The 25,547-nt window shown below is 42.6% G+C and overlaps 1 protein-coding gene across 5 annotated transcripts in view; it reads left to right on the top strand.

The window, feature by feature from the left end:
* slco3a1a (solute carrier organic anion transporter family member 3A1a) overlaps positions 1–24,874 on the top strand; it is a 119,983-nt gene extending 95,109 nt beyond the window's left edge. For 3 of the 5 annotated variants that reach the window (XM_053623230.1, XM_053623232.1, XM_053623229.1), the window contains exons 4-11: positions 1,717–1,986; positions 2,206–2,466; positions 6,356–6,520; positions 6,654–6,852; positions 7,147–7,315; positions 22,899–23,071; positions 23,394–23,458; positions 23,643–24,874. In XM_053623230.1, the coding sequence (XP_053479205.1) occupies positions 1,717–1,986; positions 2,206–2,466; positions 6,356–6,520; positions 6,654–6,852; positions 7,147–7,315; positions 22,899–23,071; positions 23,394–23,458; positions 23,643–24,004 (1,664 nt within the window). In that variant the 3' untranslated portion in view covers positions 24,005–24,874. The remainder of the gene's footprint in view (positions 1–1,716; positions 1,987–2,205; positions 2,467–6,355; positions 6,521–6,653; positions 6,853–7,146; positions 7,316–22,898; positions 23,072–23,393; positions 23,459–23,642) is intronic. The other 2 variants (XM_053623233.1, XM_053623231.1) reach the window with 1 other exon arrangement.
* The last annotated feature ends 673 nt before the right edge of the window (positions 24,875–25,547 follow it).

The raw sequence follows: 25,547 nt of genomic DNA, 5'->3' as shown, positions 1-25,547 counted from the left end.
TGAAGACTTATAGGCCTTAACATGCAATAGTTGCCCTCTCCTTCTAAAATAAGTTGTTAGAAAAAAATCCTTAATATTTAATACACGTTTTAACCTACTGAGGGCACCATTATGTGACATGCGCAATGCACTCTGAGTCGATGACGTAAAATGGTTGCACTTAAGCACTCAAAAGAATTAGCTACTAGCCCCTGCAGCAGGAAAAGAATGCCACACTGTGCTGCTTTTGGCTGTAATTTTCTAGTTCTTGTATGCTGTGATACAGGGGATCTCTGTAAATATAATCAAACCCGTAAGCATCTTGTTAGTGCATTTTTTCTGTATATTCTCATAACGTAAAGCTCCTGTAAAATTAGCCTAAAATACCTAGCCAAGGCATACCCAAAGTAAAATTAAAGCTGTTTTTGAACCATTTGAGTACATGCATGGTTTTGGTCACCTTTGAAAGGTGGACTAAATATTTTTACATAATTGGATTTAGAGATGTAACGGTATGAAAATTCCATATCACGATTATCGTGACCAAAACTATCATGGTGATCAGTATTATCATGGTATTGTTAAAATGTGCTGAAACTGTACAAAAAGTACTCATACACACTGAAATTGTTGCTGTCAACGGGGGCTTTGGCGCTTTTCCCTCTTTTCCCCCTCGCTTTTAAATCGCTTATGAATGCCCGTGCAGCCACACACATTTCACTTTTGCTTTCAAACTAGCGGCAATTAGGAGGCGTCAGTTGCTTGAATGATGGGTTCATTATTATTCTTAATGAAAAACAGCACAGCAACAAAACAGTACCATGACATCCTCTCTTATATTAAACCAAATCTTCTGCTATCTCGCCTCACTTTCGTCACGTGATAAATGAAATCTGATTGAGCAGACGAGTTTTTAATTGTAGCGTCCGTTTTCATGCTCAAAAAACAATGTTGCATGCTGCACCTGCGTCAGCCTCATGCTGGGTGTTTGTGGACAGAGTTTTACAAATCACGATAATCGCGCATGGTTTTAATGATAATTAAATGTGACACGGTAATACGGTTTTTGCCCCCATTCTCGCCTCTCTGATTGTCTTCATTTTGATGTACATTTTGAGTAATGTCTTCTATATTAGCCTCCTCTCTTATGTTACGATCAGGTTCAAATTGAAAAGGCTGAAGACATGTTTATATCGCTGAAGGGTTGCTGGAGAATCAAGACCATTGCAACCATTTGACGTCACTACCCAGAATGCATTATGACGTAAACAGCAATGTCAGCCTATGAGTGCAAGGATTTTTATTATTTAAAAAAAAACAACCTGACATCTAGAGGGTTTTTGTATAGCAGATTTATATAACGGATGTCAGCGTTAATCTAATAAGCCATACAAGTCTTCATAGTCCGGGTTCCCTTTAACAAAGGCAAACACTAGCACAAACAGTGAAAGAAGATAACAATCTAGCAAGCAAGCAAACAGGAAACATTGATGCCTCCACTGTGCTGCTTTTAAGGCCAAAACTCCACCCTTTTGTCTGGGTTCCCACACATGGTTCTTGTTTGAGCCTCATTTCTGACAACTCACTCGTGCCCACATGACAGTAAAAACCTCATGCTTTTTTTTGTTGAATAATGCCATCGGATCCCAATGCAAATCCATACCTCTAGTCTCAACCCCTGCACCTTTCTGGCAAAAAAAAAAAATCCACCCATTTTCTATACCGCTTATCCTACAGGGTCACAGGGAACCTGGAGCCTATCCCAGGGAGCATCAGGTACAAGGTGGGATACACCCTGGACAGGGTGCCAATCCATCGCAGGACACAATCACACACACGTTCACACAACCATTCACACGCTATGGACATGCCAATCAGCCTACCCTGCATGTCTTTGGACTGGGGGAGGAAACCGAAGTACATGGAGGAAACCCACACAGCACGGGGAGAACACGCAAACTCTGTGCACACAGGGCAGCGGTGGGAATCAAATGCCCAACCCCGGAGGTGTGAGACAAACGTGCTAACCACTAAGCCACCATGCATCCCACAAAAAAAACTAAAAAAATAAAATAAAAAAACTAGTGAGAGCACGTTCACGTCACAGTTAAAGTGGTGAATATGAAGACTTTTTATGTGTTTGTTTGTAATAGCTCAAAAGGCACCTAATGTTTTGCTTATTCTTCTGTGTTCATTATCATGTGTGAACCAACCCTCTACTCTCAGCCAAGCTGGACATCACCCCGGATGACCCTCGCTGGATCGGAGCCTGGTGGGGAGGCTTCCTCCTCTGTGGGGCATTACTTTTTTTCTCCGCTATCTTCATGTTTGGTTTCCCCTCATCTCTGTCAGAGCGATATGGTAACAGCAGGACCCAGAGTGACCAGCCCATGCTGCCAGTATCTCAGAGTTATGAGCATTCAAAGCCAAGTAATGGTGTCCTCCACAACCATCAACCTGACAGCTCCTGCTGTGAACAGCTTCGAGGTAGTTTACTGTATATAGTAACACAGTGTTGTTGGGTTTTTTTTGGTTATTATCAAAATAAACCTTTTTAAATAATTTCAATGAAAGTGGAACAATAGAAAAATATTTTTACAACAAAATTTGGCTAGAACCCATTACATTACCTCCGTCTCATTTGCACACACATCTGCCCTAGCAAATGAAAGGGGTTTTTTTTTCTGTCCTTTTCCACAAGTATTGTTTATATGATCAATATATGTCCAATAATTGTTCTTTTTTTTTTTTAATGAAGTTGCATTGTTTTTATATTGCAGTTATTAAGTGTACAGTTGGGTCTGTAAATATGTGGACAACAAATTTTTTTTTCAATCTACCACACTATATTGGATTTGAAATTAAATGATGAATATTATTTCTAAGTGTAGACTTTTAGCCTAAACATAAGGGCATTTACATCCAATTGAGTGAATGGTGTAGGAATTATAGCACTTTTTATAGGTCGGCCTACCCTTTTTAAGGGACCAAAAGTAATTGGACAAACTAACTGGAACCCATAGACATCAACAGATGCTGGATTTCTTCCTCTGTGCAATTGCAGTTGTCTTCAGTTCCTGGTTGTTCTTGAAGCATTTTTCCTTCAGTAAGTGAAATGTTTAGGTTAAATTTAGGTTGGGTGATTCACTTGGCCATTGCAGAACATTCCATTTAATTGCTTTAAACAGTCTTGGGTTGCTTCAGTATACTTCAGGTCATATCTGAAGTGTGAACCAGCGTCAAATGAATTTTGAAGCATTTGGCTATATCTGAGCAGATAATATAGTTCTATACACTTCAGAATTCATCCTGCTGCATTTGTCAGCAATCTCATCCTTACAAAATACAAGGGAACCGTTTCTAATTGGCAGACATACATGCCCACGCTATAACACTACCTCCACCATGCTTCACAGATGAAGTGATATGCTTTGGATCATGAGCAGTTCCTTTTCTTCTCCATACTCCTCTCTTGCCATCATTCTGGTACAAGTGAATCTTTGTATCAGTGGTCCATAGGATGTTGTTCCAGTACTGTACAGCCTTTTTAGGTGTTTTTTGGGAACCTCAAATCTGGTCTTCCTGTTTTTGAGGCTTCCCAATAGTTTACATATTGTGGTCAGAAGTTTGGGTTCACTTTCAAATTCCCTTGGTTTTGGAAGAAAACAATTATAGTAACATTAAATTGATTTAAAAAAAATACAGTCTAGACATTTTGAGAAATCCAGGTTTATCATGTTAGAAGGCTAATTGATCTTTATAGAAAAAAACCTTTGACAATCATGAAAACTAATGTGCTGATTAAATAAGCAATAAAAGTGGCCTTCTTGAGGCTAGTATCTGGAGCATCAGCATTTATGGGTTTGATTATATACTCAAAATGGCCAGAAAACAACAACTCTCTTTTGAAACTTGTCAGTCTATTCTTGTTCTAAGAAAGGAAGGCTATTCCATGCAATAAATTGTCAAGAAACTGAAGATTTCATCCAACTGTGTGTATTTCTCTCTTCAAACAACAGCACAAACTGTCTCTAACCAGGCTCTAATGGCTCTTACCAGGAAAGAGAGAGAAATGGGAGGCCCTGATGCACAACTGAGCAAGAGGACAAGTACATCAGAGACTCAAGTTTAAGAAACCGACATCTCACAGGTCCTCAAATGACCGCTTCATTCAATGGTACCCACAAAACACCAGTCTCAATGTCAACAGTCAAGAAGTGACCCTAGGATGCTGACCTTCTAGACAGACTTGATTAACATGGGCCAAAGAACACAGACATTGGACAGAGGAAGATTGGAAACAAATGTTATGGACAGACATATTCAAGTTTGACGTGTTTGGAACACAAAGAACATTTGTGAGACACAGAAAAAATGAAAAGATGCTGCATCTGTCATGCATGATGAAAGAAAGGTGATGGTCAGAGGTGCTTTTGTAGTGCTAAAGTGGGAGATTTATACATGATAAAATGGATCTTGAACAAGGAAGGCCATCACTCCATTTTGCAACACCATGCCATACTCTGTGGACGGCGCTTGATTAGAGTCAATTTGCTCCTACATCACGACACTGACCCAAAGCACAGTTCCAAACTATGCAAGAACTATTTAGAGAAGAAGCGAATTGGTGTTATATCCGTAATGGACTGGCCTGCACAGTCACCAGATCCTATTGAGCTCTTGTGGGAGCTGCTTGACCGAAACGTTCTTAAAAAGTGCCAATTAAGCCAATCCAACTAGTGGAAGGTGCTACAAGAAGCATGGGGTGAAATTTCCTCAGATTAATTTACAGCTAGAATGCCAAAGGTCTGCAAGGCTGTAATTGCTGCAAAGGGAGGATTCTTTGACAAAACCAAAATTGAAGGACACAGTTCTTATTTTCTGTTCATTTTACAGCTCATTCCATGAATAAAAGTACGAGTTTTCATTGAAAATGTGAACTTTACTGGGTGACCCCTACCGTTTGACCGATAGTGTACTCTGACAGCTAACAACAACAAATGCAAATGCCTCACTTGAAAACAACTCTAGACCTTATAGCTGCTTACTTTTAAGTGAAATAATGAGGGAATAAGAGAATAAATAATGAGGGCAGTGGTGGCTCAATGATTAAGGCTATTGGTTACTGATCATAACATCAGGGGCTTGAGCAAGGCCCTTAACCCTGATCCAGGGGCATTGTATCATGGCTGACCCTGCACTCTGACCCCAGCTTCCTAATAAGCCTGGATATGTAAAGAAAGTCATTTCACTGTGCTGTAATGTATATGTGACAAATAAACATTCCACCTTAAGACCTACCTGGTCATGGAACAGCTGAACAGCCAATTTTCAAATTACTTTTGGTCCCTTAAAAAGGGGGGACAACATATAAAAAAAAGTGCTGTAATTCCTACACTGTTCACCTAATTTGGTCATATTTATATTCTTATTTAATATCAACTCCAATATGCTGTGGTACACAGCTAAACTATGAATCTGTGTGTGTGTGTGTGTGTGTGTGTGTCTGTGTGTGTAGCCTCAGACACTTTAATAGAAAAACCTGTGCCCCTGCTCATTCATGCGTTTACTGTACCCAGTCAACCAATTATGTTGCAGATGTACAGTGCATAAAATCAGGTCAAAAGCTTTAGTTAATGTTCACATGAAACTTCAGAATTGGGGAAAAATGTCCAGTGTGACCATGGTGTAGTTGTTGGTTCCAGATGGTTTGAGTATTTCAGAAACTGCTGACCTCTGGGATTTTCATGCACAGCAGTCATGCACAGCAGTGTTTAACCAGAATGGTGTGAAAAACAAAAAATAGCAGGTCACTGGCAGTTCTGTGGGCATATTGCTGATTAGAGAGGTCAAAGGAGAATTGCCAGACTGGTTGGAGCTGAAGTACGGTAACCCAAATAACCACTCTTCACAACTATGGTGAGCAGAAAAGCATCTCAGAAGTCACATGTCTAACCTTAAGATCTACAACACAGGAGACCACATTGGGTTCCACTCCTGGGAGCCAGTAACAGTAATCTGAGGCTACAATGGGCACAGGCTCACTGAAACTTTGCAATTGAAGATTGCAGAAAAACCAGGCAATGTTCACATCCCTCATTCCCCAAAGTTTTGCAATCATCTCACACAAAACTTAGAATCAGACAAATCAGATCATTTGTTTTGATTTGCAGCGCATAACACATGAACTCAAGTTCATTGAGATAACGAAAGGCTGTCATTAGAAGATGCAAACATTAGACTCTGCAAATCAAATTGTGCTTTATTTATGGTTGGGAATTTATGGCATAAATAAATATTGGATAAAATGCAGAGTCTGTTGGAGCATCATTAAGGCTACTGTAATAACAACCACCCACCCTCTCTCTCTGCTCAGTGATTCCCAAGGTGACTAAACATCTGCTGTCTAACCCGGTGTTCACCTGTATTGTCCTTGCTGCGTGTATGGAGATTGCAGTAGTTGCTGGTTTTGCTGCCTTCTTGGGAAAGTATTTGGAGCAGCAGTTTAATCTTACAACCACCTCGGCCAATCAGCTTCTGGGTATGTAAGACATGCCTCCCTAATATAGGCCATACTGCATGCAGTAGAGTCCAATTCATATCTTCCTCATTAAAATTAGTTGCAACCATATTAATATTATTGTTATTAAAGAAATTAATTTAGCTTCTTGCAGGTATGACAGCCATCCCATGTGCATGTCTGGGCATTTTTATGGGAGGTCTTTTGGTGAAGAAGCTGAATCTGTGTGCTCTGGGTGCTGTTCGTATGGCCATGTTGGTCAACCTGATTTCCACCGCCTGCTATGTGTCTTTCCTCTTCCTTGGATGTGACACAGGCCCTGTTGCTGGTGTGACCGTCACCTATGGCAATGAGTGAGCATTGCTTTGTTTATTTATTTGTTTTTCAGAAGGATTGTTTTATGTTTTGAAACAATCCTGTTATGTTTCACATCTATGCACACTTATTAAAATGGGCTTAAAGAGCAGTTTGGTTTTTAAAAAAATTCCCTACCTTTAACAGGTGTGTTGTATTTTAAGATGATTCGAGAGTGCACTTAATTCATAACTGCCACCTTGTGAATTTTATTTAATATGTGTAAAACCTAATATTTGAATATGACGTGTGTGTGTGTGTGTGTGTGTGTGTGTGTGTGTGTGTGTGTATAGAACCTTGCAGCCAGGCCAAACACCAGAAGCTCCATGCATTAGTGAGTGTAACTGCTACACATCGTCCGTTAGCCCCGTTTGTGGCTCTAATGGGGTCACATACCTGTCCTCCTGCTTTGCTGGCTGCACCAGGTCCATTAGCACTGGAGTGCTTCCTCGACCGGCTCAGGTTATTTATTACTCTTTCATATGCCACACTCCTTCTTCCACGTCCCACTCTTTATCTCATTTTTTTTATGTTAACCTCTGTCTAACTATCTATCTACAGTCAACCACACAACAACTGGAAAGCTTGAAAAGAATGGGCTAAACTGAATGGAAAAATAAGGAATAAGACACAACAGAGCATACTGCTATACAGAAGTGATGCACGCGGGGGGGTGGGGGTGCATTATTTTCGTATAACAGCATGGAATGGAGTGTTATTCCACTTTTACCACAGCAGTTTGCCTTACTGTTTGTCTAAAACAGAAAAGAACCTAATACGCACACACACACACACACACACACACACACACAACAGAATAGGACTGTAGTTTAATTCAGTGCTTTTTGTGCATACATAAAAAATTATTCATAAATACTTATACATAATATAAACTTAAATAAATAAATAAAATACATATATATATTGTAGGGAATTTAGCCAGTGGTGGGCGGAGCACAGACACACAGGAGGCCGTTTCAGTGTTCTGTGTAGAGTGATCTTTATTTAAGTCTATCGGTGAGGGGGGTGCATGTGTGTGTGTGTGTGTGTGTGTGTGTGTGGGTTGATTTGCGACTGGGCGGCACGGGTCTCGGCTGTCAGCCGTTACAGCCGGGGTGGGCGGAGCCGTCACTCGCGTCGGAGTCGTCTGAAACACACAACAGCGATTAGCAGACATGCACTCGTCGGTAAAATCGCATAAAACACGCCAGAGGTTCACGCACATGCTCGGAGATACTTCTCTCCCTTCTACGAGGGGAATATCACCCTTTTATACTCTCCCCTCGCTTGCTGGATGGTGGAATTCTTCCGCGCGGTGCACCATTCACGAGCCGTGGGTGTGTCGGCGGCCCCGCCCTGCCGCCACGTGCTCTCTGGCCATCCAAAACATTTGGTGGCGCTGAAGCGGAGCTGTCTCATCCATGCCACAGTGGCAGTCGCGGGAGGAGCGATCTTTGTTCCCTGTGTGCCGGCCGCCGGCCTGTCGCCACAGTACCCCCCCCAGATCCGAGCCCACTGCCGTCGTGTGTCGCGCCCACAGTGCATCCCGCCGCGAGAGGCCATCTGCATTCCCATGGTGGGTCCCTGCCGGCTTTACCTGAAAAGAGAAATCCTGCAACGAGAGGAACCATCGGGTTACCCTGGCATTAGTGTCTTTGGCCTTGGCCATCCACTGCAGTGGGGCATTGTCTGTCAACAGGACAAAGTGCCGACCAGCCAGGTAGTATCGCAGCTCTTCGACAGCCCATTTTATCGCCAGGGCTTCTCTTTCCACGGCTTCATATTTCCTCTCAGCTAGGGACAACTTTCGACTGATATAGAGGACCGGGTGTTCCTCCCCATAGAAGGTCTGCGAGAGAACAGCGCCCAGCCCGGTCTCGGAGGTATCTGTGTGTACGGTGGATGGATGACCGAAGTCTGGGTTGCGTAGTACTGGGGCACTGGTGAGGGCCTCCTTTAGAGCTTGGAACACCTGCTCTGCCTCCGCAGACCACTTCACCTGGTCCGGCTGGCCCTTCTTCGTAAGGTCTGGGAGGGGGGAGGCTACAGAGGAGAAGTTAGGTACGAATCTGCAGTAATACCCCGCCAACCCCAAGAAGGCACGTACCTGTTTCTTTGATGTGGGCCGGGGGTAGTCCTTCACTGCCTCGAGTTTCTTCGCCTGTGGCTTCAGCATACCCCAGCCAATACAATAGCCCAGGTACTGTACCTCGGTCAGCCCTAGGTGGCATTTCTTGGGGTTGGCTGTCAGCCCGGCCTTCCGGAGTTCCTTCAGAACCTCCCCCAGGTGGAACAGGTGGTCTGACCAAGTGGAGGAGTGGATGACTACGTCATCTAGGTAGGCGGCTGCGAACATATGGTAGGGTCGCAGGACAATGTCCATCAGCCGCTGGAACGTTGCGGGCACCCCGTGTAGCCCGAAGGGGAGAACCCGGTACTGCCAGTGACCGGTGGCCGTGCTGAAGGCTGTCTTCGGTCTCGTGTCCAGTGCCAGCGCAACTTGCCAGTCGCAAGGCTTTTCGTTAGGTCAGGGTAGACATGAACCGGGCCCTCCCCAGTCGCTCCATGTGGTCATCCACTCGGGGGCGGGGATAGCTATCGAACTCGGAGACCTGGTTCAGCTTCCGGAAGTCATTACAAAGCCAAATACTTCCGTCCGGCTTTGGCACGACTACAATGGGGCTGGACCAGGGGCTGTTGGACTCCTCTATGATGTGGTCCCACAGCATTCAGCCAACTTCTTCCTCGATAGCCTTGCGCCAGGCCTCTGGGACACGGTAGGGCCGCTGTCTGACCACTACTCCTGGACGGGTTTTGATCTCGTGGTGGACCAGCTGTGACATTCCTGGGGAGGTAGAAAACACATCAGAGAATTGGTCCACCAACTCAGTTAGCTCCTGTCTTTGTGTGGGGGTAAGGTCCTCCCCTAATTCTACCAAGGTACCCTTGTCGTGCTCTGTGTCCAGAGCCGCGTACACTGATTCTACCGGTGCCGGTTCTACCCACTTCTTCAGCAGATTCACATGGTATAGTTTTTCCTCTGCTCGCTTACCGGGCTGCTGCAAGCAGTAGTTTACGGGGCCTTTTCGCTCAAGGACTGTGTACGGGCCTTGCCACCGGGCCAGGAACTTGCAGGTGAGGCGCAGGAGGGTGTCCATCTGTCCACGTAGCTTAGCTCCCGGCCTGTAGCACCACCGGTGGAACTCAGCCGCCGCCTGGAGGGGGTTCCGCCCACACCATGCCAGGATCTCTCTTTTTACCACTTCGTAGTCCCCTACGTCCTCCGGCACGAGGGCATGGTAAGCTGCACGCGCTTCTCCGGAAAACAGCTATCCACCAATTGAGGAAGAACAATTTTAATTAAAAAAAAGGGGAATTTTAAAAAATATATTTATTTATTTATTTTTTATTGATGGGGGCAGGTCTGTGCTCCTGCCCGCATCCTCCACCAGTGTAGGGAATTTAGCCAGTGGTGGGCGGAGCACAGACACACAGGAGGCTGTTTCATTGTTCTGTGTAGAGTGATTTTTATTTAAATCTATCGGTGAGGGGAGTGCGGGTGCGTGTGTGTGTGTGTGGGTTGAAGTGCGACCGGGCAGCAAGGGTCTCGGCCGTCGGCAGTTACAGCCCGGGGGGTGGAGCTGTAATTCGCGTCGGAGATGCCTGAAACCAGAAACAAACGCACAATGTCGATTAGCAGATATGCACTCGTCGGTAAAATCGCATAAAACACGCCAGAGGTTCGCGTACATGCTCGGAGATACTTCTCTCCCTTCTGTGAGGGGAATATCGCCTTTTATACTCTCACCTCGCTTGCTGGATGGTGAAATTCTTCCGCACGGTGCACCATTCACGAGCCGTAGGTGTGTCGGTGGCCACGTGCGCCGCCACGTGCTCTCTGGCCATCCAAAACATTTGGTGGCGCTGAAGCACAGCTGTATCTTCCACGCCACAGCGGCAGTCGCGGGAGGAGCGATCTTTGTCTTTGTTTCCTGTGCGCCGGCCGCCGGCCTGTCCCCACAATATATTTTTTATATATATAATATATAATATTTTTTATATATATATATATGTATATATATATACTGTGTGCAAGGGGCAGGGGAAACTGGTACAAATTGCTTAAAAGGTTTAGTTTAATTTAAGTTTATTGTCATTATATGTTGTATTTGCATGCTTGCAGTGTAAATTATATATATAATTTACACTGCAAGCATGCAAATACAACATATAATGACAATAAACTTAAATTAAACTAAACCTTTTAAGCAATTTGTACCAGTTTCCCCTGCCCCTTGCACACAGTGGAGCATTTTGGATATAAACATAAGTTTGTGCTTGTGCATCACTGTTTGATCTCCGCGGTGTTTAATATAAAATGCCCCCCTGCCTTAGAGGACTTTCTTCCTCAGTCACTTGATGATTTTGCCTCCATCTGATGGTGACTGAGGTCATGTTGGGAATAAAAGGTAACGCTGACAAATAGTAAACTGAATAAAGTCATTATCGTTGACTCTGGGTATTAGGCTAAAGCTAGCGGCGTCGCATTACATGCGTATGACGTCATTTGCCGTAGACTAGGAAGTGGCTTATACTTCCGGTTAGTAAAAACACAGCTAGTTATATATTTGAGATGATATTACCTTTCTAAAATTCACAGTAGAGTACACAGTGCATAGTGTAAGTGTATAGTATGTCATTTGGGATGCAACTTTAGTATTTACTCTCCAATGCGTGTTTTCGGAACAGAAGTAACGTAGTGAGTAAATGCACCCCGTGCCGCGCTCAGACCAAATAATCGATAATGAGATACGTTGACAACAATTTTCATAATCAATTATTATCGATTTTCTCGATTAGTTGTTGCAGCTCTAGTTCATAGTGAGATTTAATGTTGTGAACATCTGAGAAACAAGTTACTTCCTGTCCTCACTTATGTCAGAGCCGCAATAAACAGTCATTCCCTCACCAGCCTCTCTCTCTCTCTCTTTCTCTCTCTCTCTCTCTCAAAAAACCCCTAGAAATTGTCATTTTACAGAGAAAGCAGAAAGCATAAACTCCTCTATCCTGAAGACTTTCCTGTGCTGATAACCTTCGCAAAGCACCATACTGTTACAAAGCTCTTACCATCGAGACTCATTCCATAAATTTTAAATAAATCAATAAACATCAATGATTATAGATTTTACTTTGTTAAACAACAGATTTTTTTATTCTGCTTATTATTAGTCTTAGATTATGTGGAGTGTCCACCATACAAGTCCCTGTGTATAGAAACAATAACATTAGAGTGAGTGCGTTAATATTAACCGTTCATGTTACAACCAGAATTACTTTTTGAGCTATACTGTTATACAAAATAATGCACACCTTCTGACCAATCAGATTCGAGCATTCAACCGCACGCTGTGGTATGATCTAAAAATATCATACATAACTGTATCTTCTACCAAAACATGTGGCTACATTTTCATACAATATTTTAAATAAATTCAAACAAATAGTCAGCACTGTAAAATGTACATGTAAAATCCCCTTGACCCTTTGACCAGATAGTTTAACACAAACGAGATGTTTTTTAACCTACATATATCAGGTGATGGTTATAACTACATAAAGAAATAAATGCAATAAAGCATTACAGGGCCATAAAAAAAAGAGTATAGTAATTTATAACTGTGGCAGCAGGGGTGTGGTTGAGAGTCCGCTGTGGACAGAGGGAGGTGAGTTGAACCGACCGGTAACACGTGATGATTCTTACCTGTGTCTAACGCCAGTCTACTTATTTGTGTCTCTGTGCTTTCAGTGTTTCCTGTACCCAGAGAGAGAGAGAGAAAGAAAAAAATTGATAGATAGATGGATAGATAGATAGATAGCTGGCGGAGCTCGCGAGACACACACACACCCACATAACCATACACAGGCCGTGGAGTATGAACTTGAACCTACATGTCTGGGATGTACCCGTTTTCTGTTGTTCTGTTTTTGTTGAGTTTTTTGAAAGTGTCCTGGAAAGCGTGGACTGAGTAAACATGAGCTCGGCTAAAATTCCTTGTGCCTACTGAGTCTTCCTCCACACCCTCACACACTGGGGTTCTAAAGTGATGCCGATACCCGGGATTGGGGAATACTCTGGCCATGGAAGCCTTCCCACCTGGCAAGATCTTCAACCCAACATCAAGCCCTGGCGCAAAAGCGGGTGGAGAGCTGGCAGGCATTCCTGAAGCTGCGGCAGCCTACCACATCTCCAGCTGTGTCCCCTGCCACCATGGAATGTGACGCACACCAAGATGGTCTTCACGGATGATCCAGGGCCCTTCCTGGAGATCTTTTTTTTTTTCCAGTTTCATTTTTATTGAACATTTCTGCTGAACATTTCTGCTGGACAAAACATTTCTGCTGAACTAAACATTTCTGCTGAACATTTCTGCTGGACATTTCTGCTGAACTAAACATTTCTGCTGGACTAAACATTTCTGCTGAACATTTCTGTTGGACATTTCTGCTGAACATTTCTGCTGGACATTTCTGCTAATCTGCTAAATCTACCCTAAGAATAGTGGACATGATGGTAAAAAAACCAGACCAAAAACCATGGAGATCAGGGCAGAAGAAAAACATATGGCCAAGATGGCAGGGAGAGCCATGGCATTTATCACACTTGTCCTCTACGTCAGGATACATCACAGAAAGTCTCGACTTGGACAGATGGACTCTGTTTAAAACTTTGAACTGTATAAGTTCAAGATGAGCACAAGAAGTGGTAGATTGTACCCTCCCTATAGCACGTTCCCAACACTCCTCACTTACAGTGAGGGAAAAAAGTATTTGATCCCCTGCTGATTTTGTATGTTTACCCACTGACAAAGAAATGATCAGTCTATAACTTTAATGGTAGATTTATTTGAACAGTGAGAGACAGAATAACAACAAAAAAATCCAGAAAAACGCACATCAAAAATGTTATAAATTGATTTGCATTTTAATGAGGGAAATAAGTATTTGACCCCTCTGCAAAACATGACTTAGTACTTGGTTTAAAAACCCTTGTTGGCAATCACAGAGGTCAGACGTTTCTTGTAGTTGGCCACCAGGTTTGCACACATCTCAGGAGGGATTTTGTCCCACTCCTCTTTGCAGATCTTCTCCAAATCATTAAGGTTTCGAGGCTGACGTTTGGCAACTCGAACCTTCAGCTCTCTCCACAGATTTTCTATGGGATTAAGGTCTGGAGACTGCCTAGGTCACTCCAGGACCTTAATGTGCTTCTTCTTGAGCCACTCCTTTGTTGCCTTGGCCATGTGTTTTGGGTCATTGTCATGCTGGAATATCCATCCACGACCCATTTTCAATGCCCTGTCTGAGGGAAGGAGGTTTTCACCCAAGATTTGACGGTACATGGCCCCGTCCATCGTCCCTTTGATGCGGTCAAGTTGTCCTGTCCCCTTAGCAGAAAAAAAACCCCAAAGCATAATGTTTCCACCTCCATGTTTGACGGTGGGGATGGTGTTCCAGGGGTCATAGGCAGCATTCCTCCTCCTCCAAACACGGCGAGTTGAGTTGATGCCAAAGAGCTCCATTTTGGTCTCATCTGACCTCAACGCTTTCACCCAGTTGTCCTCAGAATCATTCAGATGTTCATTGGCAAACTTCAGACGGGGATGTATATGTGTTTTCTTGAGCAGCGGACCTTGCGCGCGCTGCAGGATTTCAGTCCTTCACGGCGTAGTGTGTTATCAATTGTTTTCTTGGTGACTATGGTCCCAGCTGCCTTGAGATCATTGACAAGATCCTCCCGTGTAGTTCTGGGCTGATTCCTCACTGTTCTCATGATCAATGCAACTCCACGAGGTGAGATCTTGCATGGAGCCCCAGGCCGAGGGAGATTGACAGTTCTTTTGTGCTTCTTCCATTTGCGAATAATCGCACCAACTGTTGTCCCCTTCTCACCAAGCTGCTTGGCAATGGTCTTGTAGCCCATTCCAGACTTGTGTAGGTCTACAATCTTGTCCCTGACATCCTTGGAGAGCTCTTTGGTCTTGGCCATGGTGGAGAGTTTGGAATATGACTGATTGATTGCTTCTGTGGACAGGTGTCTTTTATACAGGTAACAAACTGATATTAGGAGCACTCCCTTTAAGAGTGTGCTCCTAATCTCAGCTCGTTACCTGTATAAAAGACACCTGGGAGCCAGAAATCTTTCTGATTGAGAGGGGGTCAAATACTTTTTTCCCTCATTAAAATGCAAATTAATTTATAAAATTTTTGACATGCATTTTTCTGGATTTTTTTGTTGTTATTCTGTCTCTCACTGTTCAAATACAACTACCATTAAAATTATAGACTGATCATTTCTTTGTCAGTGGGCAAACGTACAAAATCAGCAGGGGATCAAATACTTTTTTCCCTCACTGTATCTGTACTCCTAACTCCGTTTCCCACGCATTCCTAATTTTGTTACTCGACTCACTACCTAGCGCCAGAATAAAATCATAAATCCTAGAAATCATTCCTCTCTGATGTGGATTGTTTGAAAACAAGCTTTCCCAAGCCTGTTCAGGAGGCGCAGAGGGGAAATCAGGAAAACATCTAGAAACGAAATTCCGAATTTGAAAATACCGAAAAAAATGCGTCACAGGGAGGTCATAAGTGGATGCCAGATTGGCAAAGCTATCAAACACACCATCGGCATACAAATCTCTAACTTGTTTAATACCCTTGTCATACCATACTGAAAATGTGGAGTCCAAACACGATGGAGCAAATACATGGTTGTTGACTAAAGGACCCAAAGAGGATGCACCTACAAATTTAAAGTGCTGTCTAAATTGACAACCAAGTCACAAGTGTGTTGAGGACAACTAGATTATCTGTATATAGGGAGAGTTTTGTAGGTAAAGAGGAGTAAAGCAAAGCAGGTAAAGAGGATTCCCTACAAGAAGATATTTCCAATTTACACCAAGAAGATCCAAGAGATTTAACCCTGTAGCAAAGTTTATGAATGTGCGCAGTCCAGTAATAGAATTGAAAATTGAGTAATGCAAGTCCTCCACTAAGTCTACATTTCTGCAGTAAAGATTTACTAACCCTTGGTGGCTTCCCACCCCAAATAAATGTACTAATTATCTTATCCAATGAATCGAAGAATGATTTTGGCAGAGAAAGAGGCACTTGCTGGAACAAAAAAAGAAACTTCAGTAATATATTCATTTTGACAACATTAGAGAAAGGGGTAAGTTACCCCAACTCTGAATGTTCGATTTAACCTTTGAGATAAGGGGAGTGAAGTTAGCTGATGAAAGATTAGATAAAGAACGTGTCACGTTGATACCTAGGTATTTAAAACCTGACTGACTAAATCGAAACGGTAAATCTGACTGTTGGAGAGAAAATGCTGCAGTATTGACAGGAAAACAGTCGCTTTTATCTAAATTTAATTTATAACCAGAGACAACACCAAAGGACTCCAGAACACCCAAGACAGCTGGCATAGAGGCAATAGGATCGGTTACATACAATAACAAATCATCAGCATATAGCGACAATTTGTATTCTACACCGTATCGAACTATTCCTTTAAACAAGGGACAAGATTTTAGTGCAATAGACAGCGGCTCGACAGCGAAAGCAAAAAGCAGAGGGGATAAAGGACAACCTTGACGACACCCTCGTCCGAGAACAAAATAATCCGAATAAATATCGTTTGTCTGAACCCTGGCATTAGGGGATGAGTAAAGGAGGCTAATCCAAGAAATAAACTTATCCCCAAATCCGAACTTCCTCAAGACTGCAAACAAATACTCCCACTCAACCCAATCAAATGCTTTTTCAGCATCTAATGAAATCACAATCTCAGGGAGCAGAGACGAATGCTTTGAATAAATTATATTAAAGAGTGTACGGGTATTAAAAAACAATTGACGTCCCTTTATAAAACCGTTCTGCTCTTCAGATATAATATAAGGGAGTATATTCTCTAAACGAGATGCCATTACTTTCGCCAACACCTTTACCTCTGCATTAAGCAGAGACAGCGGTCTATAAGAACCGCAAGAGGTTGGATCCTTACCCTCCTTAAGAAGCAGAGCTATCGTGGCTTGTGTCAGTGTTGGAGGCAAAGACCCACATTCCAAAGATTCGTTGAACATAGTCAAAAGCAATGGAGCTAGTTTTCCAATAAACGTTTTAAAAAATTCAATTGGAAACCCATCTGGGCCAGGAGCTTTGTTAGATTGCATAGTTTTAACTGAAATTAAAATTTCTTCAAGAGAGAGTGGGGAGTCCAGTTGCATAGCAGTATTCGAATCAATAACAGGGTTTCAAAGGTTTTGAAGAAATGCATTCACTTTAGTATTGTCTGTTGGAAATTCGGACTTATAAAGCGAAGAGTAACGATTTAAAAGTAGCATTAATTTCCATGGGATCTGTAGTGACAATATTATAAGTGTTTCTTATACTAGGTATGAGATGGGAAGTAGCCTGTCACCGTAGCTGATGTGCCAGTAAACGACTCGGCTTGTCGCCATGTTCATAATATGAACCACGAGTACATAACAACAAGCGTTCCTCCTCTTTAATCGAAATAAGATTAAATTCTGCCTGTAAGTCGAGACATTGTTTAAGAAGTTCTGGAGAGGGGTTCAATGCACATCTTTGATCGAGGTTACTGATCGCAAATGTAAGTTCATTAAGCCTAGCAGTGCGTTTTTTATTACAGCGAGCAGAATAAGAAATAATCTGCCCTCTGATATAGGATTTAAGTGTCTCCGATAACAATGAATAAGAGGTGGAGTCATTCTGATTGAAGAAAAGAAAGTCATCAATAGAAGTAGAAATGAACTCTCAGAATTCACTGTCTGCTAAAAGAAGAGAATTAAATCTCCAAGGCGGTGGGCTATGTTTATAAATAGAAAGATGAATATCTAATTGTAGAGGCGCATGGTCAGAAATTACAATACCCAAATAGTCAGAAGAAACTACATAAGAATCAAGAGTGCTGTCTATAAAAAAAATAATCAATCCTCGAATAGGAATGATGCACCTGGGAAAAGAAAGAAAACTTTTTAAGAAAGGGGTTACAGGATCTCCAGGGATCAACGAGACCATTCTGACACATAAAATCGGAAAATGTTTTAGACATTGCAGATTGATTCAGAGTACGGGGATTAGACCGACCTAAGTTTGGGTCAATTACACAGTTTAAATCTCCACCGAAAATCAACAGGTGAGTATTTAAGAAAGGGAGATTGCTCAACAATCTATTAGCAAATTCCACATCATCAAAGTTTGGAGCGTATACATTTACCAACAACACCTGTCTTTGCATCAGAGTACCAGCAACTATAATATATCTACCATTCGCATCAGCGATAACGTTAGTGGACGAAAACTGTAACCTTTTGTCAATTAAAATAGCGACCCCTCTTGCTTTTGAATTAAAGTTTGAGTGGAAGACTTGACTCACCCAAGGGCAGTGTAACCTTTGATGATCTTTAATACGTAGGTGCGTCTCCTGTAAAAATACTATATTGGAGTTTAAACGTTTCAAATGTGTAAAAACCTTAGATCTCTTGACGGGGTTACCCATACCTCTGACGTTCCAACTAATAAATCTTAAAGGCGTGCCTGTCCCAGCTATGCTGGGATCCATATTACTACTAACCATTTAAATAAAGTAAACCATAGGAATATAAATAGCCAATTAGAGCTGAAGTGGGACCTCCCCCCAACCCCCAAACACACACGCCCAAAGTCTCCATAAAACAAGGGAGACAGCAGTGTTTCCCACCAAAAGTTGTCCACAATGTGAAAACAACTCAAAGAGTAAGCTGAACTAACAAGCAAAATTACCTAAACAAAAAAAATTCCAGTAAGAGAAAAGTCCCCTACTGACTTCAAATCTGATAAATAGTCTGCGCACATTAACAAATATAATGTCCTTACCTTTTAAAGACTTGTAACAAATAATATAACAGTGTAGCAAGTCGAGCTGAAGTCGATGCGAAGTCGAGCTGGGTGAAGTATTCCATTGCGAGCGCCCTCAATACCACGAAGTTGACGCCGAACCTCATTAAACGCAGCCCGGGCCCGGGCTATCTTGGCTGTGTAGTCAGGGAAAACAGAGATGGTCAGATCCTTCACTTTAATCCGCTGGATCTCTCTCGCACGGCATAAAATGTCAACACAGTCACTGTGATAGTGGAATCTGCACACAATAGCTCGTGGTCATTCACCAGGCTTGGGCTTCGGCTAGAGGGTCCGGTGGGACCGGTCCAAAACCGGCTCCTTCTCCAGACCAAACGCCTCTTTTAACAAGGCCGCTACAGCAGCTGTTGTACAGGTGTCAGCGCCCTCTGGAACTCCGACTATCCTAACGTTATTGCGCCGTGACCTCGACTCCAAATCCTCACATTTATTCTCTAATTGAGTCACGGTCGCAGTGAGAGACTCGATAGTAGTCTTCATATGAACTGTGTCATCGGTGCAATCGGAGAGCGCGTGCTGCATTTCCACAACAGTACCTTTCAGTGTTGATATGGTAGCCTCGGTAGCGACTTTATCACTAGCCAGCTGTGTCTTCACGGCCTGCAGGTCAAGCTGGATAGTAGACAGCGCACCCCCGAGAGTCTCCTGGAGCTCCTTTTTAAAAATATCGGCAATCTACTTCCTCAGTGAAGCCAGCAACTCAAGCTTGAGTGCGACGAAATCAGGGTCACCGCTCGGCAACGTGGATGCGGATTCAGAGGGAGAAGGGGCGCACCCTAGCCCTCAGTTGTGTCTGAATACTACCACAGGTTTTCGTATTCTTTCCAGACATTTTAACGAGCCACAAAGTTAAAAGTGCAAACAAGGAAAAGAAGTAGAATAAGTCAAAATATATTATATGACCAAAAAGCGCTAATTAATTACAATTATAATCGAAATCAGCAGGAGATTCCAAGTTCGCGTCCTACTCCATCGAACTCCGAATTCCCTTCCTGGAGATCTTTGAGTGTGTGGCAGCTGAGGGGGAATGGCCAGAGGAGGAATGGGCTCTGTGACTCCTCCCCTTCCTATCAAAGGAAGCCCAGCTTGCCGCCCAGCAACTGCCGCCCACAGTTGGAGTATTCCAGCGTCAATAGGGCGTTCTTGCAGCATGTCAACTGGGCACCTAAGGAGCACCAACGATGCTTCTATTCGCTGCAGCTCCCTGAGGTCAGCTGCCCCATCACCTAAACACAACAGCTGAAGGACTCTTGGAGAAATTCATCATTTGACTCCCGACAGGAATGGTGGAGTGAGTCCAATACCACTGGCACGTGTCCCTCGATGAAGCCGTGCAGCTGGCGGAGGATCACTTGGTGGTGATCACTGGTGCAAATGTCTTCCTTTTTTTTCTCTCTCCTACTCCTCCCCCGGTCCAAGCTCCCTAGAACCGGGGTGCATGGGAGCCTCAAAATTGGCCCTCCAAATACGGTTTCCTCTTCATTTTTCCTGCCCCCTTCTCCTTGACCCCAATGTCCCCCAATGGGCATTTCCAGGATCAGCATTTCGTCAGGGAAGTGGGAACACTAATCCAGATCCCTAACATGATGCAGGTCTCCCTCGATCAAGCAGGAACGTGAGTATAGAAGGGAGTACACATCGGGCCTTGGTGGACTCAGGGTGTAACGAGACCACCAGGACCGTTGACGTCAGCTCTACATCAGGGGGACACGGAGGGTGGGAATGGTGTTGCCCCTCCATCCTAGTGGGGATTACCCCTTGGGGCAGTTGTGCAACCAGTCCCTGAGGCATGCCTTCGACCAAGTGAGAGTAATTGATGGTTAGCAAATTTAGCCTATGTGATGTTGCACTATCCCACCCATATTTTTCAATTATTAAGGATAGGTTATATCGAGTGATATAAGACTCTCAAATTAAGGAAACTAAGGAGATGACCCAGTTGTTAGTACTGATGAGCACCTGTTCCATGCTGCTCATCACAATCCCATGGCTGGGCATTTGGGGCAGTAGAAAACACATAAACCATATCATTGCCAGGTTTTTATTGGCTGGGCATTTGCAACAATGTGATGAATGCCAGCTGGTGAATCCACCGGCCACCCAAAAAGCCAGGTTGAAGGAGGAATGTTTCCGGTGTGTTTCTGCCTCTACCCGGTCGAACAGACTTCATAGAGCACCACATTGAGACTCCTTCGGGTGTGGTTGTACGCAGCCCCCATACCGGTCATCTGATTCCCTTAACACAAAAAAAAAACACAAATGTGGCTTGGGATTAACTCAAGGCTATGCTTGACATGGGAGTAACTGATTAGTCCCACAGTCATTGGAGAAACCTGCTGGTCTTGGTTTTTGTGTGGACTTTAGAAAAGTCAACACAGTGTGTAAATTTGATGCATATCCAATGCCTTGCATTGATGAACTGCTCGATCTGTTAGGCACGGTTCGCTTTTGTTTGACACTGGACATAACCAAGGAGTATTGGCAGATTACCTTGACTCCAGTATCTCACAGAAAACTGCCTTTTTTCGCTCTGTTTGGGTTACACCAATTTGTCAGCCTCAGGTTTGGGTTGTTTGGAGCCCCAGCGACGTTTCAATATCTCATGGACAGAATCCTCTGCCAGCATACAGTATGCCCCTGCTTATTTTGATGACAGTCATTTATAGTTATGATTGGCAATGGCATTTACAACATCTGAGGGCTTTCCTGAGATCCATGAGATGGGTGGGACTCAAACCCGAATAAGTGTGCAATTGGACGGGTGGAAGTACGGTATCTAAGCTTGGTATGAGGCAGTTCCTTGGGCTGGATAGCTATTATCGGAGGTTTGCACTTAATTGTTCATACATCACCACTGACTGGTCTCACTAAAATGGGAGTGCTAGATCCAGTCCAGTGGACAGAGCTGTACGAGCAGGCTTTCTGCCCAGTAAAAGAGGTTTTATGGGGGGCCTGCTGTTACATTCTCCTGACTTTTCTGTTCCCTTTGTTCTGCAAACTGACATGTCGGACAGAGGGCTGGGGGCCATTTTGTCCCAGATGGTGGACGGGGAGGGACACCCTGAGCTGTACTGAAACTTGCCGGTAAGGGAGACCAAGTAGAGCATGATTGATAGAGTGTTTGACCATCAAGTGGGTGGTAACCCTCCAGTACTAGCTTTTGGGGTGCCCTTTTACCTTCTGTTCCAATCACGCCCTGCTCCAATGGCTCCACCGCATGAAGGATGCCATTGCCCAGCTCACTCATTGGTATCTGGCACTTCTGCAATTTAAGTTTGAGGTGTTCCAGAGGCTGGGGGTACAGATGGTCATGGAGGATTAACTCTCCCACCAGGGGGAGGCAGCTGCAGGCCGGACGGCTCCGAGAGAAAGTGAAAGAGTGATATAGCTGGTGGAGCTCATATGGCATGCATGCACGCACCCACACACACACCCATAAACATACTGCGGAGCGTGAACTTGAACCTGACAGAGTGAAAGCTGCGAGTCCAAGACAGACCTGTTTTCTGTTGTTTTACTGTTTTTGTTGAGTTTTTTAAAAGTGCGCTGTAAAGCAGGGACTGAATAAATGGCTAGAAATTCATTTGCCTCCCGAGTCTTCTACTACAACCTCACACACCAGGGTTCTAAAATACAATTTGACCATTTGACACTTTACCAAGAATTGATTGCATGAACATGCTATGTTTGTTTGGCAAACAAGGAAAAGCACTGATGCCCACTGTAAAATCTGGTGGTGGCTCATTGATGTAGCTGCTTTGCAATTCATCTACTAATCAATATTTTAATTGAAGCATTTATTTCATATAGGTCCCAAAAATGCCTCTTTCCCAATTTTGCTGAGCTTATAGAATTGTTGTAGAATGCTGATTTATAAACTTAACTTATATAAAAATTGTGTTATTGTTATTAGTTTTTCTCATTTTTCATTTTGTTAGAGTGCTAAAGTTCAGCAAATAATGAATAATGTCAATACAGGTTTTTTATTGTAATGCAACGAAAAAAATTTTTTCCCTGTGATTCTGTACTAATATTTCCGTTTTCCCTTTAACCCATACAGAACCTGACAGGATGTGCATGCATTTCTGGTGATGGCATTCCCTCCACAGTTGTGCCAGGCAAATGCCCGAGTCCTGGGTGCCAGGAGGCTTTCCTAATTTTCCTGTGTGTGATCTGTGCCTGCAGCATGATAGGAGCCATGGCTCAGACGCCCTCAGTCATCATCCTTATCAGGTAACTCAACTTGAGACATGTAGAGACTCTATTTCAACTTCTGTCCAAGTAAAAAGAAGATCTAATTAAGAATTTGACACATCCTTTTCCTACACATTTGAGACTTGTAGAGAATTAACAGAATTGCCTAGGCATTATAATGTAAAATCAGTTCATTTAATGCAATTTTGCCTGCAAAGGATTTGAACAACCTCATGCATCTTAAACATTTCTTGCTAACATTTTCCTCTTTGCTAGACAGGACATTAGGCTCATGAACTCTGCAACCACATTGTTTATCTATTTCTCAATCTCTCTTTCCATCTCTTTCCATGACTTTTAGGACGGTCAGCCCAGAGTTGAAGTCATATGCACTTGGAGTTCTGTTTCTCTTATTGCGACTGCTGGGTAAGATGCATCCGTCTATACACTGATAGTTAAGGAGCAGTTTAGGTCCAGATTGTGTTATTTTAAGGCCCTGAAGACCTTTCAGATTTAAGCAGCAGTCCTTTAGATTTAACATGATCTCCTCTCTATGATTTAATTAAAATTGTAAAGAGAGCCATGATTACTGAATCTTACTGTTCCACAGGATTCATCCCACCTCCTTTGATCTTCGGTGTGGGGATTGACTCCACCTGCCTGTTCTGGAGCAGCGAGTGTGACACAAAGGGTGCATGCGTGCTATATGACAATGTGGCCTATCGCCACCTCTATGTGAGCTTGGCCATTGTGCTGAAAATAATTGCCTTCCTGCTGTACACCACCACATGGCAGTGTTTACGTTGCAACTATAAGAAGTACATCAAGAATAATGAGGCGTATGTGACGTCCACTGAAATTTTCTCTTCCGACGTTAATTTGGATAGTTTGGGCAAAGACATTAACAGGACAAAATTTATATACAACTTGGAAGATCATGAGTGGTGTGAAAACATGGAATCTGTTTTATAGTGGTTGGTACTTATTAATGTTGTTTGTTGTTTGTTTTTTGTTTTTTTGAAAGAAAAGCACTTGATTTCCTCCTTCTATGGTGATGTGTTTAAGGTGCCATTGGTCACTGTAAGAGACTGTTGCACTTTTTGAATTAATGCTAATCTTTTTTTTTTTTGGTCCACTATAGAAGATGCATCAGAGAATGATTATTGTTCAGTTCCATCGATCTACAGTCAGGTTCATAAATATTTGGAGATGGTTATTTTTATTTGTCGACCACAGGATATTGAAGGTGGTATGCTTTGGATCATGAGCAGTTTCCTCCCTTCCAATTTTTTTTCTTCCCACTGTTGTGGTACACATTGATCTTTGTCTCATCTATCCATAGGATGTTGTTCCAGAGCTGTACAGGCTTTTGTTTAGATTTTTTTTGGTTTGAAAACTTTATTCTAGTCTTCATGTTTTTGAGGTTTACCAAAGGTTTACATCTTGTGATAAGCCATCTGTATTCACTGTGGTGAAAGCTTCTCTTGATTGCTGACTTTGACACAGGTACACCTACCAGGGTGTTCTTTCTTTTTAAGAATGTACCAAATAGTTGATTTGGCCACGCCTAATGTTTTTGCTGTCTCTCTGATTGGTTTGTTTAGTTTTTTTTTGACTAATAATGACATGCTTCACTGGCAGTGACAGCTTTTTGGACCTAATATTGAGAGTTAACAACAGCAGATTCCAGATTCAAATGCCCATCAACCCTAGACCTTTTATCTGCTTAATCTCCGGTTACTTTTGGTCCCTTAAAAAGGTGGGGACCACAAGTGCTGTAATTCCTACACTGCTCACACGATTTGGATGCAAATACCCTCAAATTAAAGCTGAAAGTTTGCACATTGTGGTTATCATTCAGTAATGTTCATTATTTAATTTCAACTCCAATGTACTATGTTAGACCGCTAAAATACCAATAACTTTGTCAGTGTCAAATATTTGTGTACCTGACTGTGTTATAGTTGGTAGTTGAAGTCATCTGTATTTTCAAACTAAAAACTAGTCAAGGTAGTAGCCTTGATTTTAGATCAGTTACCCATTCATGTCATCTTAAGTTTCAGTAAGTATATAAATTTTATATTTCTTGGTTTGTATGAACAAGAAGTCACATAAAAATATTTAACAGAGCAGGTTAGGTTAGAGCTCAATTTTGGTTTGATACCTAAATAAAAACTGAAATAGCAATAAAAAAAAAAAATTAAACACACACACAATATTATATTATATTATATTTTTTTATATATATATATATATATATATATATATATATATATATATATATATATATATATATATATATATATATAATACACACACACACACATACATGCACACACAGTGGGGGAAATAAGTATTGAACGTGTAAATATTTTTTTCAATACATATATTTCATATAAGGTTATTCACATGAAATTTTCAGCAGACTTTGGTATTAACTAAAGAAATCCACACAGATATAGAAATTCAAACATTAAAGTCCATAAATTAAGTTATGTGTAATAAAGCGGAAAGA

Source organism: Ictalurus furcatus, chromosome 4 (assembly GCF_023375685.1).
Source record: "Ictalurus furcatus strain D&B chromosome 4, Billie_1.0, whole genome shotgun sequence".
Lineage (NCBI taxonomy): Eukaryota > Metazoa > Chordata > Actinopteri > Siluriformes > Ictaluridae > Ictalurus > Ictalurus furcatus.
The sequence above is the reverse complement of the archived record's forward strand: the minus strand, read 5'-3'. Positions and strand labels throughout refer to the sequence as shown.